The sequence below is a fragment of the Telmatherina bonti genome (genome assembly GCF_933228915.1).
Source record: "Telmatherina bonti genome assembly, chromosome: 10".
NCBI classification, from domain to species: domain Eukaryota; kingdom Metazoa; phylum Chordata; class Actinopteri; order Atheriniformes; family Telmatherinidae; genus Telmatherina; species Telmatherina bonti.
Window position 1 is genome coordinate 31,441,551 of NC_136628.1, and position 18,200 is coordinate 31,459,750.

Consider the following 18,200-nt stretch of genomic DNA (forward strand, 5'->3'; position numbering starts at 1 on the left):
GTGGATTTCTCCCATGAACCCACATGGACATAAAGGATAGGCATTATAATGCACACTAAAGAGCATCTGCACAGGCCTTTTGTGCTGCCCACTAACCTCCATGTTGTTACTGTTTATTAGTTTGTCATCTCAGAGCTTGTGAGAAACAAAACATTAACTTTTTCTGTGAGAAATGGAATGAATTAATCCTATAAAAGTAGCATACATACATATATATATATGTGTGTGTGTGTGTGTGTGTATTAAAAAATGACAATAAAATGGTTTTAAATTCAATGAAAAATCTTGTTTTTTTTTCAGTGCAAGTGGTGAGCTTGTGACCTGTCTTTAACACAGTAATTTACATGTGAGCGAGGGTGGAGGCTTGCCCTGGTAGCAACGCCACCTAATAAGCTCAGTAACAATAAACCTTAGTCGGCTTTAACCATTGATTAGCCAACAGCTGACACAACAAAAACATTTCCAACAATAGCAATCAGTGCATGCTCTGAAGACATGCTGGTTTTTGTTTTTTTTTGTCAGGAAAGGGCATCTCGTGGAGTCGCATCATGTTGTCTTTTCTGAGATGAGGGAGCAATTGAACAGAACTAATGTGTAATTGCACACAGTACAGTGGAAACAAAAGGATGGTTTAGTCAAGCAGCCGGTGAGCGTGTGTGATACGTTATGACTGATGATCCCTGACAGAGAGGCTCTGGTGGCAGAGGGGGCCTCCAAATTACTTCCATTGCTGGCCTTGTGCGGTGGGATCAGAGCACTGACCCTCCCCCACTATTTTCTTCCTGTTTTTCATGGTTGTCTGCCTGCTTCTGCCTATACAATACTAGCTGTGTCTGGAGACATTCCAGTTTGTACTATACTGCTACCCTCATAAAATGGCGACTGTGGGCCAGAGGAGCCTTTAACCACAGCGACAGTGGGGCAGATTGCATTGCTGGCTTCACAGCTGCCTGTCTGAGATGTGCTAATCAGGAGGCTGCTGCAGGGTGGAGCAAGGGCATACTTTAACATCTCTAGTTTCTGTGTTTTGGTTTTTTTTTTGTTTTGTTTTGGTTTTTTTTTTTAAAAAAAAAAACAGTTTTACATTAAAATGATGTTTTCTTTGTAATGCTATTTTAGGATTTTGCACTATATTTCCGGAAAACAACTCCACTTGTTATACAGTCACAAGTTTGTTGCATTTTAACATTTTCATACAAAAAATAAGTCTATAGATTTAATTTCACACCAGATAACAAATGCATACAAGTACTACTTTAATAATAAAATTTAAAAAAAAGAGTTCTAACTTTGAGTGCATTTTCAGGCTTTAAAAATATGTTTTTGCAGGTCTTTTAGTTGTAACATTATAATGAAGTATTGCTTGCAGGTGGTAAATGATCATCAGGAATATAATGTATGTATCTCGATGTTTTATCTTAAAGTAGACTATGTTTAGAATTCCTTTAAATATGTGCTGAAAAAACAAAACATGAGAACAAAATATAGCAGTCATAGATAAAAGTTAACCAGTCAGTAAGAATTGATTGTGAATGCCTTCAAAATGCGGGTGTGTACAGTGTGTACTTCTTCACCTGGTTACATGGAGGAGAAACACAGTCCTACACTGACCTCTAGTGGTCGACACGGAAAACATCACCCAGACGGTTTTAAAGCTGCACCGAGAGCAGGGATGTCCAGCTCTGGAGAGCTGTAAACCTGCAGGTTTTAGTTGTCCTCCTCATCCAACACACCTGATTCACAGTAAATGTCTCTCCTCAGGTGTGCTGCAGCAGGAAACATCCGAGCCCTACAGTACAACGATCCTTAAGTACCAATTTTGGACACCCCTGATCTAGAGTATGTCCTCCAGTCAACATTCAGCCCGATCACAATGATGAACATTCAGGATGACCATCCTGCAGTATATAGTATAATATATCAGTTATCAGTATGTAGTTTGTTTATTTAGTTAATCTAATTAATTTATTATTGGTCATTTTATTTTTTAACATGTTTATTTACTTATTTATCTACTTAAATTTTATGTGCATGCCATTTTTCCTTTTGCTGCTGGAAATTTAAATTTCCCCAGAATGTATGTCTGTATGTGTGTGCGTGTGTGTGTGTGTGTGTGTGTGTGTGTGTGTGTGTGTGTGTGTGTGTGTGTGTGTGTGTACAGATATGTATACAGGTATGTACATTATCTATCTATCTATCTATCTATCTATCTATCTATCTATCTATCTATCTATCTATCTATCTATCTATCTATCTATCTATCTGATTTCTATAGTAAAGACTGATCAGGAGACTGCCATAACATGAGAAGATGTTTACTGGCTGTCAACCGATTATCCTTAAAAAGTCATTTCTATGAACTTGTTTCTGCTGCAACTAAAAGAAAGCCTGGTTTGAGTGTTGGTCGCTCATTAGGCAGGAGCTTAACTATCTTTTCTAAAGAGGGAAGAGGCTTAAGTCATCGTCTGTACAGTCCGATCCACTGATGTGTATTTACTTGCTGTAAACACTGCAGTGGGCTGAGTGGACAGGCTCGTCCAGTACTCTGTTGCTGGTCATCCTGGTGAAATGGTTCAACACGTCGAACAAAAGTCACAAGTACCAGTACTGATGTTTCATAAAGAATGTAAAAAATACTTATTTGCAAAATTTTGCATTCAAATCTGACACAAATTGAATGTCTTTAAATGACATTTAATATAAAACATGTAAGTACTATTTACATAATAATTCTCATATCAGCATTATTGTCTCTGCAGGACAACAACACCTGCAGAAGATATTAGAGGGTGAATAGACAAAGATGAAAAATGAATGAATACACAAAACTGTTCATTTATGACTTTAAGACCAGACTAATTAAAATATAATGAGAAAAGTAATTTTTTAGAATAAAATTTTCTTCACTTGTCCCGATATTTACCATTTATAACCATGTGATATGTTAAAATTCTTATTGTGTGACCTTCTGCTTTGGAGTCTCCATGAAGTGACAGAGGACATAAATCAGATTGTCTTCAAGAGGATTTGGAGCCAAGTTTTTACTATTAATGTCTCAGAAACTGTATGTATCATATATGTGCCATGCTGGGTTCTTATGGGTTTAAAACAGAAAAAAAATCAAAAGAAATCATTTTAATCCTGAAATGTAGTGAAAAATGATGGTTTAATCTTTAGCTGCAAAGTAAGGAACATTTCAGGGTCTTTAAGATACAAATTTATTCTGTGAGTGAAAAACATTTAACTTTTTCCTCTTTTTCTGTGTATTTATTGTTTTTTGAGTAATTATTGTTCTTAACTCTTTAAAGCCCAACTTAAGAAAACCCTAAATATGAAGTTTTTATTTGGCCCAAATTTTGAAGAAAAAAAAAAAAAAAAAAAAAAAGTTAACAATTTATTTTTTAAATTATTTTGAGCAATAATTATGTGATAGGTAAACATTGCATAATCTTCTGATTCCTGGTATCTATTAGGAGGCAGGACACAAGTATCAGGTTGTTTTTGAGCAAAGTTTCTAACTAAAAGTGCTGCAAAATGTCTCAGAAACTGTATCATATCTGACATGTTGGGCTTTACTGGGTTAAATTTTCATTTGGTGAAATTTCATCCTTTCAGATGAAGACGGGTCTCTTTTTTCCTCTGACACTCACACCACCACCTCACCTGTGTGCTCTGCCATCAGGTGGAAACGTTCAGGGTGTTATTATTCAGAGCAGATAAGGGCTGCCTTTCAGACACTCGGCTTGAACTTTGCCCTCTGTGGCGGTTTCGCTGCAGCAGGTGGAGTCCGGTGCTCACCTGCAATTTTCAGGAAAGCTCTGATCCACAGCACATAGAAGCGGCCACACAGTAAGTCCATTTAACTGATAACGATCATCACTGCTATGAATTATATAATTATAAAAATATTATGTGTAAAATATCTGAACAAATAATATAAGAATATGAGACTGAAAAGGTTGATTTCCGGGTCAAGAAGTAGCAGCGTGTGAGTAGAACAGTATCGCTGCAGAAGGGATTGAACTGGTGTTTATAGCCTTCCCTACGTTTTGTGTCGTAATAATCTGTTTGTATTTCCCAACACTTAGAAATAATCTTTCCAATCAATTTGACTAATTTATTTACTTTTGTAGATTTACTGGAGACACTGAAAATGTTTGTAATGTAAGCGTAATGTTTGTGGATCTGTGACACAAACATCCACGTCATAAATAACATCTCAGTTTTTTCTCTTTGATTACATTTGGTTTGCTTTAATCCAGCCAGGAATGACTGATATTTCCTTTCTCACAGTGAATACTTTAAATGTTGAAATATTTTTCCTTAATATTTGATCAGTTTATTTCTTGAGTTCCTTCAGGAAGCACATGCAGAAATATCATCACACAAATATTTAAATCATATTTACAAAGTACTCATCACACCATTTGGACATTTATTTGCCATGTTTATTAACCAAAACGCACAAAATCTGTAATACAAACACTTATTCAAAATAAACACATAATATAAGAATTCAGAATATCAAGTGGATTATTATCTTGGATTATTATAAATTCCTCTTAGCAAAGCAACACAGCACCCAGACCACCATTCCGCTTGCTTTAAGGCTGGATAAGGCATAACAACAACAACAACAACAACAACAACAACAACAACAACAACAACAACAATAATAATAATAATAATAATAATAATAATAATAATAATAATAATAATAATAATAATAACAACAATAATAATAATAACAATAATAATAATAATATAATAATATAACAATAATAATAATAATGATGATGATAATAATCATAATGATAATCATAATAATCATCATAATAATAATAATAATAACAATAATTTAAAAAAAAAAAAAATAATAATAACAATAAAAACAAACTAAAAAACAAAAACAAAGAGGACTTCTTGATCTTCTTTATTTTTTTAAATTGCATCCCCGTCAGCTGCATCAAAACTGCAGCTATTCCTCCTGAGGTCTGACATATAGAATGCAGAAGATTTTCCATTATAAGCAAGCAAAAAATTTAAATAAATGCATCATAGAAAAATAAAACTAAAAACAAAATACAAAATGATGATGTATGTAATAGTTAGAAGCACGCCTGCATAAAACACTTATAGCCAACAAACCACTGCCGAGCTGTCCCCCCGCTGACGTCACAACACACCTGGGGGTTTCCTATGACCAAAGGAGCAGTGTGCTTTTTAACATGACCGCAAAAACAAGCCTGAATCAAATAGTTTCTTATGTTCTATGAATAAAAAAAATTGACATGAGCTCAGAACCATTTAATGAGAAGTGTCTGAACATTTCCATGGTTGACGGTTTAATAACTGTTTGTTTCTGTTTCAGATAAAACTACAGTAGCATGACTGTTTCCTGGAAATCCTGGTTTAGTCTTTCCTGCATCTGCCCTCTGCTGTGTGGCGGTCAGTTCTTTTGCCTGTTTATTTAATCTGTGGATTGGATTCTTTATTTAGAAATGAAGTATTGAGACACAGAAACACATAGCAATGATAAATACATGCATTAGAGACTGTAAAAAAATAAAAATTACTCCATTACCCTCCGAGGGAATGTCTGATGTCCAGTTTACTGTGCAAGTTTATATTTCCAATCAGTTTCTGAAACTTAAAAATCCTGCTAATCTGCACAGAAATGTTAAAAGAAAAGCTATAAAAATGTCTTGGCAGAAGATGTTTATTTAAGTTCTTGCAATTTCTATTATTTATTTAAAAAACATTATTATCACGCGTATATTTATCTTCATAGCATAATTTCCTAATTCATATTTTGTCCAAATGGTTCTCTTCAGGTAGTCCAGCTTCCTCCCACCATCCAAAGTCATGTATGATAGGTTAACTAGTTACTCTTAAATTGTCCCGATAGGAGTTAGTGTGAGCTTGACTGGTTGTTTGTCTCTCTGTGTGGACCTGCGATGGACTGGTGACCTGTCCAGGGTGTACCCTGCCTGTTATGATGTGGTGGTTTGTGTTTTTCCTTAGTTCAGGTTTCCTGTTTTATTTAGTAGTTTTTCCTGTTTGGTTCACTTGTTGTTTAGCTTTATTGATTTCCTGTTCATTGCGTTCACATGGTCTTGTTTCAGTTCATTCCGTACACCTGTTTCTTACTGTCATGATGTGGTTTCATTCGGTGCCTTAGTTTCTGGTTTCCTGTTTTATTTTGTAGTTTTTCCTGTTTAGTTCTCTTGGTTCTTGTTTAGCTTCATGGATTTTCTGTTGTAGCTCACCTGGGTTCATTTACTAGATTTGTTTCACCTGTTTCTTGTTTGGTTTTCCAGTGTATTTATACCCCTCTGTTTCAGTTTGTGGTTGTTGGTTCATTTTGTTAGTTCTGCCCTCATCTTGTTCTGGAATAAATCTGTCTTCGACCTGCATCCTGTTTTCCCTCATCTCTGCATTTATCCACACCACATCTCCACTGCCACTGTGACACTGCCTCTCGCCCAGTGACTGCTGGGATAGACTCCAGCTTCCCCACAACCCTTAATTAGTCTAAGCGGTTAAGAAAATGGATGGATGGATATTTTGGCCAAACAGCTGATTCATTGCATCATTATTTCCAAAAACCTTAAAATATTTTTTAATTAACTCTACTATGAGTGCTGCCATATTTATGTGCAGAAAGACATTAAGTGCATTAACTAATGCACTTGCAGACATTTGATCAATGATATTTTAAAAGCGCTGGAAGGTGGATGGGATTTTCTGCAGGAAAATTAATTAGCGCTAACCTCTGTGAAGTGTTTGAGGCCAAGGAGATACTATAACACTCAGGATGCTTTCATCTAGACCAGGGGTGTCCAAAGTCGGTCCTCGAGGGTCGCTGTCCTGCAGGTTTCCCATGTATTCCTGTTCCAACACATCTAGCTTCCACTAAATGGATCAAACAGCCAATGACGTGCACAACTGATTAAGCTCTACTACTAATTAATTTGAATCAGGTGTGTCTGAGCAGAGATACATAGAAAACCTGCAGGATTCTGGCCCTCGAGGACCGGAGCTGGACACCTCTGATCTAGACTCTCTAACAACTTGGAACTCTGGAACAGAGGAATAGTTTTCGATTAAAGATCCATAAATACCAACAAAATACTTCAACAACTTGAGTTTGATGTTCAATTTGTCGAGGATCAGTGGAGATTTGTTTGAGTTTCTGTTTTATCATAAGCCAACAAAGCGAGGCAATTGTCCTTGTAATGTTTACGCACCTTGAGCAAACTCACATAAGCATGAGTCAACCCAAGCAGGACTCCTTCCCATTGTGTGACCCAACTTTCCCCACTGGGGCTGTTCACTCTCGCCATGTTTGTGCATATCCTACCTATGTTTATCCTTCCAGACTGCATTCTTTTACAGCATTTACTGATGTTGTACTGGATGCCTGATTAGTCATAAAATGACCAAATCATGTTGGAATTTGCAGCATTTATCAAGCTGCAGATCCTGAAGTTGACTCAAATTCCCAGTCCCAGTGTGTGAAGTGGGAAATCTACACAGAAGTAGAGTCTGAGACAACAGGGTTGTTTTTAGAGAATAAGGAGACCATGTTCCTAAATGAAAAGTGAATATTAAGTTTCTTTGCTTTAATGTACAAAATATCAGAAACTTCTTTAAGAGAAAAAAAGTCAGCCACAGATTAATCAAGAATTTAGCTACTGAAATATAAAAGTGACAGTCTGAATATTTTTACAGTAAGAAACAAAAGTTACATCAAACTGCAGAAATAGAAACAAAAACCAAGATCAAAATAAGTTGTATTTTAAGCCAAATATGTCTTTACATATACTGTGCACGTGTTGATTTACTCTCTCCTCCCTGTTTAGTTGTGACCCAGGAGGTCCAGCTGGAACCACTCAGCGCAACAGTGCTGTACGGTTCTGATGTGCGATTCAATGCCACCGTGCAGGGAAACTGGGAGGTCATGACCTGGCAGGCCCGAGGATTCCTCGTCCTCACCATCCCCATATCTGGGGACATTATAACATCGTCGGAGCAGTTTTCTGCCAGATTCTGCTCCAGCGGTGTCACCAGTTGTGTGGAGTTCACTATACATAATGTCACCCGCAGAGAGGCTGGACCAGTCATCTGCACCGTGCAAGGAGACTATATACCAAAGACGGCACAGCTTACCGTTCAAGGTGGGGTCATTCAGTCATGGCTGACTGAGCAGTATGTTTTATTGAGAGACAAAGTGAATGTGGACAAAACAAACAACCCAGATTAACCCAGATCTCCTAACCTTCATGGTGTTAGTGGAATTCTCTCCCTCATTTTTCTATGGCATTTTCTATAAATCAAACGAAACAGGCTAAATTTAGCTGCGAGAGTGGTGTTGTCACCCAATGTACTCTAGAGGGCAGCAGTGAGACATTTCTCCATCTTTTAGTGACTGACATCAACTTCAGGGTCAAAAGACAAACAAAAGCAGATTTAAGAAGGATCAACATGCTGTGAGCTCAACCTGAAATGGATGAAAAGTTCACAAGGACATCTGAGGACCGTCTATGAGAGGGTTTTGTTGCTAATATTTTTGTGCTAATTTTTGCCAATTTTCAAATTTTTTTTGCGAAGTTTTTATTTATTTTTTTATTTTTATTTTCACAAGTTTTTAAAGGTTGTGTTCACACAGTCTGTGGGTGTGTACATTTACCCGTGTATGTGTATGTGAATGTGGTGGGGGATACTGTGTAAAGCACTTTGTGCTATGTTTTTAATATATAAAAATGCTCCATTCGTACTCTTTACATGCTTTTGTTCTCATTTCCACCAGAAGTTGCATAATATTCATATGTAAACGTCGTCCATTGCCTGCATGGAGATTTAGGAAATACAATCTCATATCAAGACCCTGAAGCAAGAATTTAATAGCGACTTGGGAGTCAAACTCTGCTTCTTCTGTCTTTATTTTGCCAGAGACTGGGACAGTCAGCATCATGGGCGGCGATGTTACTGTGATGCAGGGTCAGGAGGTCGAGTTCCAGTGTTTTATCACAGCTTGGTTCCCCGCACCGACTGTCACCTGGAGCCGAAACAGTGACGCTGTGGACAGCAGCCTGTACAACACCTCCAGCATGGCTGATGGGAGTTACTTCAACTCCACCAGTGTCCTGAAGTTCCACGCAGTCAGCAGCACAACGGTCAAATGCTTAGCCTCTGTGGCAGCACTAAAAGCCCCACTGTCCAGCTCTGTCTTCATGGTGGTTGGTAAGAAAGTCCTGCACAACTTTATACCTTTAATATTTGCATTTAACAAAAAGCTTTAATTTTATCTTAGTTTTTTTTATTTGTCCTGGAAATTAAAAAAGCAAAACTCCTGAAAACTGAACACAGCCATATAAAAAGAAAGCATAGGGATTAACTTGATACAACAAATACACAAATGATAAAATCTGGTAATATAAAGTAAAAAAGTAAATAAATGTAAAATTATTTCAAAAGATTTTTCTACAAAACTGTATTAATTAAAAATTATAACTTCTTTTATTATTATTATCTTTTTCTTGCATTTCTTACTTTTCTTTTTTTTTTTTTAATCATTTTTTTAGTGTTTGTTTTTACAATTTTCCAATTTTAGCTTTTGCTGCCTCAATATTAATTTAACTTCTTCCATCCAAATGGTTTTGGTCAGTTGCACACATGTAATATTATAATAAATCCAGACATTGTTCATAAACCTCCAACATTTGGGGCCGGTCACCTGTTTATAAATTCATTATTCTGTGTTAATTAAATAAAGTGTTTAGTATTGCCAGTGAAAGACATTGTACAAGATCAAAAATGTGAAGACTCATGGTTTTTAGATCTTTTCAGCAGATCCAAATTAGAAATTAGAAAAGAGGTGGTGTATATGTGGGGTGTGTATAGAGGATTGTAGTGGTACATGAAGGTATAGGGGGTGAGGGGTGTGTGTATGCGGGAGTGTGTGAGGGGTGTTGGGGTGGAGGTTTAGGGGACTGTGATAGTACATGAGTGTGTGGGGTGTAGGAGGTTTGGGTTGGTTTATATGTGGGGGGTTTATGGGGAGTGTAGTGGAGCATGAGTTTGTGGGGGGTAGGGTTGTGTGTAAGGGGGAGTGTGTTAGGACAGGTAGGTGTGGGGGTGGAGGTTTTGGGGAGTGTGATAGTACATGATTGTGTGGGGGGTTGGGGGTGTGGATGAGGGAGTGGGTGGTGTGTGTGTGTGTGTGTGTGTGGGAGGGGGTAAGGGCTTGTGTGTGGATAATCTGGTGTGCGTATGTGTGTGTGTGTGTGTGTGTGTGTGTGCGCGTGCATGCGTGGGTGCGTGGAGCGCAGCTGGTGCACTGGGGTGCGGCCTGGCTGCCGCTCGGGGTGGGGGGTTGCTTCCGGGCTCTTGGGGCCGTGGGGCCCGCGCTCTGTCTGCCCTGGGTGGCCGGTGCCTGGCGGGGCCGGTCCTCGCTTCTCCGGGCCTGCTGGGGCCTGTTCCCCCTGACTGCGGGGGACTCTGGCTGGGACCCCCCTCTGCCGCCTCCTGGGTCGGTGCATGGCTGGCTCCGGGGTGGGGCGGTTGGGGTCTGCGCCTGGGGGTGGCTGCCGATGGCCCGGGTCTCGGGGGTCCTCCTGGCGTGCCTCTTGCCTTTGTGTGGGAGGGGTCACACTGGCATGATCACCTTTTCCGGAACACGTTCCACTCTGCATGTTCTGCATGTGACACAGTCACCGAGTTGTCTGCAGGTTTATTCACTAACAGCAGCTAGTTTTCTCATTTCTGTTTGTTTCTCATTTATATTTAACTTTTTAGATTCATAGTTTAGTTACTATGATCTAAACTTGGCTTGTATGTATATGTATATGTGTTAATACTGGCAAGTGCGTATATGTTTGTACGTATGTATGTGTGTGTATGTGTGTGCATAGAGGTGTGTGTGTATATGTATGTATGTGTATATGTATATGTGTACATATATATATATATATATATATATATATATATATATATATATATATATATATATATATGTGTGTGTGTGTGTGTATACATGTATGTGTATGTATGCGTGTGTATGTATGCGTGTGTATATGTATGTGTGTGCCTGTATGTGTGTATGTATACATCTGTAGGTTGTTTTCTTTCTTTTTGTTTTTGGGTTATTTTTTAGTTTGTTTTTTTTTCTCTCTGTTTTCTCTCCCTTTATCTCTTTTCTTATGAGGTGTTTTTTCTCCTTTCTCTTTCTGTCTTTCGTCTGTCCTCTCTGGTCCAGCAGTGCAAACTCTACAATTCAAACAACAATACAAATTAAATATAGAAATAAAATAAAAATTCAGAAAGTCAAGGGGATCATTATATCCATAAAGCTTCCCTTGGCAGAGAAAATTTGCTCAGCAGAACGCAGCATCCAGACCATCATTCTGCTTGCCTAAATGCTGGACAAGACCAAAAAAAAAAAAAAGAAAAAAAGAAATTAGAAAAGAGAAAAAAATTATTAAAATTATTTGTTTCCTGATGCAAAACGTTTCCTGTTAAAGAAACTTGTATCAAAAGAAGAAAGAAAATGGAAAAAGGAATAAATTAATTAAAAAACAGAGTAGTAAAAAAAAAAGATAAAAACCCTTGACTGAATCTGAAGAAGACAAGTTTAAAAATGATGATTTTTAGATCCCATTGCGATGTTTGGTTTTACTGACAAAGAAGACAAATTAAAGGGAAAAATAAATGGAATATTAATGTTCTTTAAAACTGTCTACTATCATGATCCCAGTGTTTTCAGCAAAGGGCTAAATGTAAACATTTGGAACATTACTGCTCTGCAGATCAATGATAATTGATTTCTTTAATACTTGAGTAATGCATTCATTTGCATTCATTAGTAGATGCCTTCAGAACTGTTAAGCCACAAATAGAGCTCCATACCCGATAAGTATACCATAACCCGGGTAAATGAACAGTAATCTAATAGAATCAGGTTTAACACAATAAAAAACACATTGAGCATATGGTGTATGGCAATTACATGAACAGCAATACGCCAGCGTGCAGCTCTGCTGTGCACAGAGATCACATGTTTATAGCACAGACATGGAAAAAATACATTTCCAAGAGGAAATGGAGAGCCTGCATCCTGCGATGGAAAGAGGAATGTGTTGGGATTTAAGTTTGAGTGCAGAGCTGAGACACTGTCCATAAAACATAAAGAATATAAAATGTATATATACATACATATATATATATATATATATATATATATATATATATATATATATATATATATATATATATATATATATATATATGTAAATGTGATTGTACGTAACTATATGTATGAGAAGGTCCTATGCAGTATCTTAACTGTTCCTAGGACTGTTCTTTTCTGGACAGAGATGTCTGATGTTTCACCAGGTATCTGTTGGAGCCACTTCTCCAGTGTGGGGGACACGGCCCCCAATGCTCCGATCACTATGGGTACTACTGTTGCTTTCACCCTCCAGGCCTTCTCCAGTTCTTCCTTGAGGCCTTGGTACTTCTCCAGTTTTTCATGCTCCTTTTTCCTGATATTTCCATCATTGGGGATGGATACAATGATCATTAAGGCTTTCCTCTGCTGCTTATCCATGATGACTTTATCCAGTTGGTTGGCCACCACCATTTTATCTGTCTGGATCTGGAAGTCCCTGAGGCTCTTAGCCCTCATTCTCCACCACCTTGGGGGGAGTTTCCCACTGGGATTTAGGAGTCTCCAGTCCATATTCTGCACAGAAGTTCCTGTACACTATGCCGGCTACTGGGTTATGGCGCTCCATGTATTCTTTGCCTGCCAGTATCTAGCACCCTTCTGTGAGGTGCTGGATTTTTTTTCAGGGGTTCCTTTGCATAGTCAGCACCTGGGATCCTGCCTGGTATGGTAGATCTGGGCTTCGATCGCTCTGGTGCTCGGGGCCTGCTCCTGTGCTGCCATGATTAGTGCCTCTGTGCTGTCCTTCAGTCCAGCCCTCTCCAGCCATTGATAGGACTTGTTTATATTGGCCACTACGGTGATCTGCCGGTGGTACATCCCATGCGGGGGCTTTTCCTCCCATGATGGTTCTTCCATCTCGTGTTCCTTCAGACTCCATTGTCTGAGACATTCCCTAAGTGCTTCATCACTTGGTGCCCTCTTCCTGATGTATTCGTGGAGCTTGGATGTTTCATCTTGGATAGTGGCCTTGATGCTCACTAGTCCCCGGCCCCCTTCTTTGCGCTTAGTGTATGGTTGCTGGACACTGGACTTGGGGTGGAACCCTCCATGCATGGTGAGCAGCTTCCATGTTTTGACACCCGTGGTCTGAACTTCCTCCTTTGGCCAGCTTATTATCCCAGCATGGTATTGGATCACTGGCAGGGCGTAGCTGTTAATGCCCGGATCTCGTTCTTGTCATTGAGCTGACTTCTCAGTACTTGCCTCACTCGTTGCAGGTATTTAGCTGTGGCAGCTTTCCTTGTGGCTTCTTCATGGTTGCCATTCGACCGGTGGTATGCCCAGGTACTTGTAGCTTTCCTCCACATCTGTTATCCTGCCCTCTGGGAATGCAATGCCCTCCGTATGGATTACCTTCCCTCTCTTTGTTATCATTCGCCCACATTTCTCCAGTCCGAATGTCCCTACTGTAGATCCTGGTGGTGTGGATCAGTAAGTCGATGTCCCGCTCACTCTTAGCATATAGCTTGATGTCATCCATGTACAGGAGGTGGCTGATGGTGGCCCCATTCCTGAGACAGTATCCATAGCCAGTCTTGTTGATTAGTTGGCTGAGGGGGTTCGGGGTTATACAGAACAGCAGCGGGGATAGGGCATCTCCTTGATATAGGCCACATTTGATGGAGACTTGTGCTATTGGCTTGAAGTTGGCCTCAAGGGTGGTCTGCCACAGCCTCATTGAGTTTGCCACGAAGGTCCTTATGTTGCCATTGATCTTGTACAGCTTCAGACATTCCAGGATCAACGTGTGTGGCATCGAGTCGTAGGCTTTTCGGTAGTCAATCCAGGCAGTGCACAGGTTTGTCTGTCTGGTTTTGCAGTCTCGAGCAACTGTTTTGTCAACCAGTAGCTGATGTTTGGCTCCTCTGGTTCCTCTGCCAATGCCTTTCTGTGTCTCCGTCATGTATTGATCCATGTGCCCACTTACCTTAGCCGCTATGATGCCCGACAGGAGCTTCCATGTTGTGGAGAGGCAGGTTATTGGCCGGTAGTTGGATGGGACTGATCCCTTGTGGGGGTTTTTCAGTACCAGGACTGTTCGTCCCTTGGTCAGCCATTCAGGATGAGTCCCATCCCTCAGGAGTTGGTTCATTTGTGCTGCCAGGCGTTCATGGAGTGAAGTCAGCCTCTTTAGCCAGTAAGCATGGATCATTTTAGGGCCAGGCGCTGACCAGTTCTTCATACCTGAGAGTCTATGCTGGATATCTGCCACAGTGATGGTAACCGGGTCTTGTTCAGGGAGGGAGCTGTGGTCTGCTCTGAGGTCCTTTAACCACTGTGCTTCAGTGTTATGTGATACTTCCTTCTCCCATATGCCTTTCCAGTATCGTTCCATCTCCAGCCTTGGTGGGTCAGCTAGTGTGGTATTACCCTGCCACTGGGAGTACACTTTAGCTGGGTTAGTTGAGAAGAGCCAGTTTATTTTTCTGGCTTCAACTTCTCTTGTGTATCTCCTCAGTCATGCAGCCAATGCTTGGAGTCTTTGTTTGGCAGTTTCCAGGGCCTCAGTTATGGGCATGGGTGTTTTCAATATATATAAGTGATTTTAATGATGCATTACGTAACACTTTGCGTTCCGGACTTGTTAGATGACACAGTGATATCTATTGTGTATTTCCGGAGCCGCTGCTGCCCAGCAGCATCCCGATGCTGAGAAACCGCACAATACAACTTTTACATCCAGGAGGCTGTGTGACGTTCACGCTAGAAAGCACCCTGGCTGTTTTGAACACACAACATTGCTGATTCTGCAAAGAATTGCAAAATTAAAAGTGAGAAAGAGACAAAACAAGAGTCATTGTAAGATAATCTTTTGCTGGCAGGAGAGAGTTGACAGGTCAGGTAGAATACAAGATGGATGCTGAATTAGCCATCGATAGGGGGCACCTGACGGGAAAAACTGCAAAAGTTCTGTAGTGTGTCTGTAAAATCTGAATAGTTCCTCTTTCCTCTAATAGGTTGTATTGATCGTTTAAGTTGACACTAATGAGATCTTTGGTCCTCTGACAGTTCCCAAACCTACCGACTGGACGGTGCTGATCGCTGTAGTTTCGACCTTTGGAGGACTTGCTTTGCTGGTTTTGCTAATCCTCGGCATCCTCTTCTGCTACAAACGTAGAAAAGAAAAATGTAAGGCCTTCATTCAAAAAATCAAAACTTTATTGTCACTGGCCTGTGTTAAATATGGATGTTTTACATAAAATGAAATGCTGGATTCTGTTATTTCTCAGCTATCATGCAATCCTCTTTAGAGCCAAACTACCAAGATGAAATGAGGTAAGAAACCTCTGCTTTACATTCAGCTTTACAAATGTTTGCATTCACTGAAATGATTGTTTGTGAATGTCTAACAGGAGAGTGAGGACACAGAGCCAGCTAAGTACTGTCAAAACAGATGGACAAAAACAAGGAAAAGTGAATTCATCATATATGCCGGATTGCCAAACAAGTAAGACTAAACATAATAAAAACACTCATTTTCAGTAAAATGTTACTTCACATAGTGCCGCATCTATAAAAGTTTATACAGCCACAATCTGCTTGTTAGCCTCATGTCACAAATCCTAAAATTTCAGCTTAAACAGAGAGGCAAATGTGTTAAAAACGTCATTTGATTAGTCTTTGTGCACACACCAACTCTGGGACAATAAAACACGGATCTTGCTGAGTTGTGGCCTCTTGTTGAAACCATTTTGGGTGGACAAAACCACAACAGTGTGAAAAAGTGAATTTTTCTTTTAAAACACAAAGTGTAAGCACAAACTAGAATCTATAGGCGATGATGATGTCTGTCACATCATTTTGCATTTATGCATGCAGGTCTTCTTTACACACATGAACAACACGATAGTGACAATGAAGAACGTACGTGTTCTGTTTGTCATGCTGAATAAGTTAAAAGTTATTTTATTCAAGCAAAACCTACTATTTTCTGCAACATTTATGCCATCAGCGACGCATGTATTACATATACCACATCAGTGTTTGCCAAACTTTTTGAGCCATGGACAAGCGGCAACCTCCGGTGGATAAAAGTAAGGCGAATGTAGAAATGCCAAAAACTGCAGTTCACCTCTCATCCAATAGGCGCTCCGAAAGGGAGTTAATTCCCATAGACTCCCAGTTGAAAAGCCTAACTTTACAGCAGAAATCAATATGTTTACAGCCTGGTTAAAAAGACATTTTAGGTTTAATCAATCAATTTCTTCATGATGACTGTGAGGGAGTTGAATGTTTTTTCATAACTCATCTGTTCAGATGTTATTCAATCATGAAATTCGGCATAATCCTTTTGATTTACATGTATCCGATATTTGGCAGCAAGAAGGAAGAGTATAGTGCAACCATGTTTTTTAGCCAGCTAACAGCACGTCTTAGCTTTAGCCCGCTTACCTCCATTAGCTGGTTACCTCCCATTAGCTCTGGCAGCCCAGCTAGCTCTTTGCTACAGGCAGCTTGGAGTTTGATAGATGTCAGTCATCTACACCCACATTCACAGAATCTGTAATCTATGACGTTTATCTGAATCTGTAAACCCAACCAGGGCACATAAAAACCAGAGATTTGGAGCATTGTATATATCTGTATTTGTACCACTAAACAGCTGTTCCAACCTTGCTCCTGTCTTTGTTTCCACAGGTGAAACTCCCAGTGAACTCACTGACAGTGGCTTTGTTTCCAACGCCATGGCGGTAGGTTTGGGATCAGCAGCACTCAGCCATATTTTCTCATAATCATGCAAAATTGATGCAAGATTTGGAGAATATAAATGAAAACACAAATTAGCCACAATTTAATGCTATCATGTCCAAAAACTTCTTCAGGCCAGACTTAATTCAGGTTCACAGCTTGAAACAAAACAATAAAAAGACAAAGAATATGAATATGAACAGAAATGGTGATGACAATTATGTCTTTACCATATGCTATCTTGCTACAGCATGGGTATATAGCATTTAGTTTTAAAATAAAAATGCTCGCACAATAAACACAATAATTCATATGAGGTTTCATATGAGCTCATCATGACTTTTGTTTCTCTGAGAAACAACTATAGTTATCTATGCTAGCTTAGCATTGTAGCTTAATGGAGTTGTACAAAAACTGCACTGAAGTTGTTTCCTATTTTAATGTGTCAGTTGTGAAATTGGTCAATACTTATTGAACATTTTATAGGTTTAATTTCAAAATGAAAATGGAAAGCCATACTTTACTGTTAGCATTGTTGCTACTTCATACATACTGCTGCTACTAGAAAAATAACACTACTATTAAATATAGTTTTAAATATCCTTTCTTTTCTCTTTTTTTCCTTTTCTTTTCTTTTCTTTTTTTCTTTTCGTTTCTTTTCCAGGTGCCTGACATTGTAAAAAGCAACCTGGCAGGAAACTCTGTGGATGAATTGGGCTTCAGGAAACACAGACACATCACCATCGTTTAAGCACAGACAGATAAATGTGTGGTCTATAAATGTTGGATGGCCTGTGGCAATAAATTTACACAGCAATTTAAAGCTTTAATTGGGCAGAGCTACTGGATCTTCTTCTGATCAAAAACTGATCTGCTGTCGGTTAAGAGGACGATGTAAAATGTAAAAAAAAATACATTTTGACTTCAGAATAGTTGTGTTGTTCTTTAACTGTATATTTTTAACTGTATATTTTTAATGTAGTTTTTATTTTTACAGTATCTCTCTCTCTCTCTCTCTATAAATATATATATATATATATACATATATATATATACACACACACACATATATATATATATATATATATATATATATATATATATATATATATATATATATATATATATATATATATATACATATATATATACATATATATAGTTGTTTCTACAATGTTTAATATAAACAGATTACTAAAATGATGTAATTGTCTAAAACTGGGATGCCCAAATTCAGTCCTTGAGGGTCTCTGTCCAACACACCTGGCTTCCATTAAAT

The 18,200-nt window shown here is 38.9% G+C and overlaps 1 protein-coding gene across 1 annotated transcript; it reads left to right on the forward strand.

Annotated features, from left to right (window-relative positions):
• Nucleotides 1–673: 673 nt before the first annotated feature.
• igsf5a (immunoglobulin superfamily, member 5a) lies at nucleotides 674–17,672 on the forward strand (the record flags this gene model as incomplete). Its single annotated transcript, XM_079247464.1, is given in 8 exon segments — nucleotides 674–743; nucleotides 7,866–8,180; nucleotides 8,956–9,246; nucleotides 15,242–15,360; nucleotides 15,486–15,508; nucleotides 15,586–15,611; nucleotides 16,871–16,923; nucleotides 17,586–17,672. Coding segments are annotated over 8 exon segments (984 nt in total).
• Nucleotides 17,673–18,200: the final 528 nt, after the last annotated feature.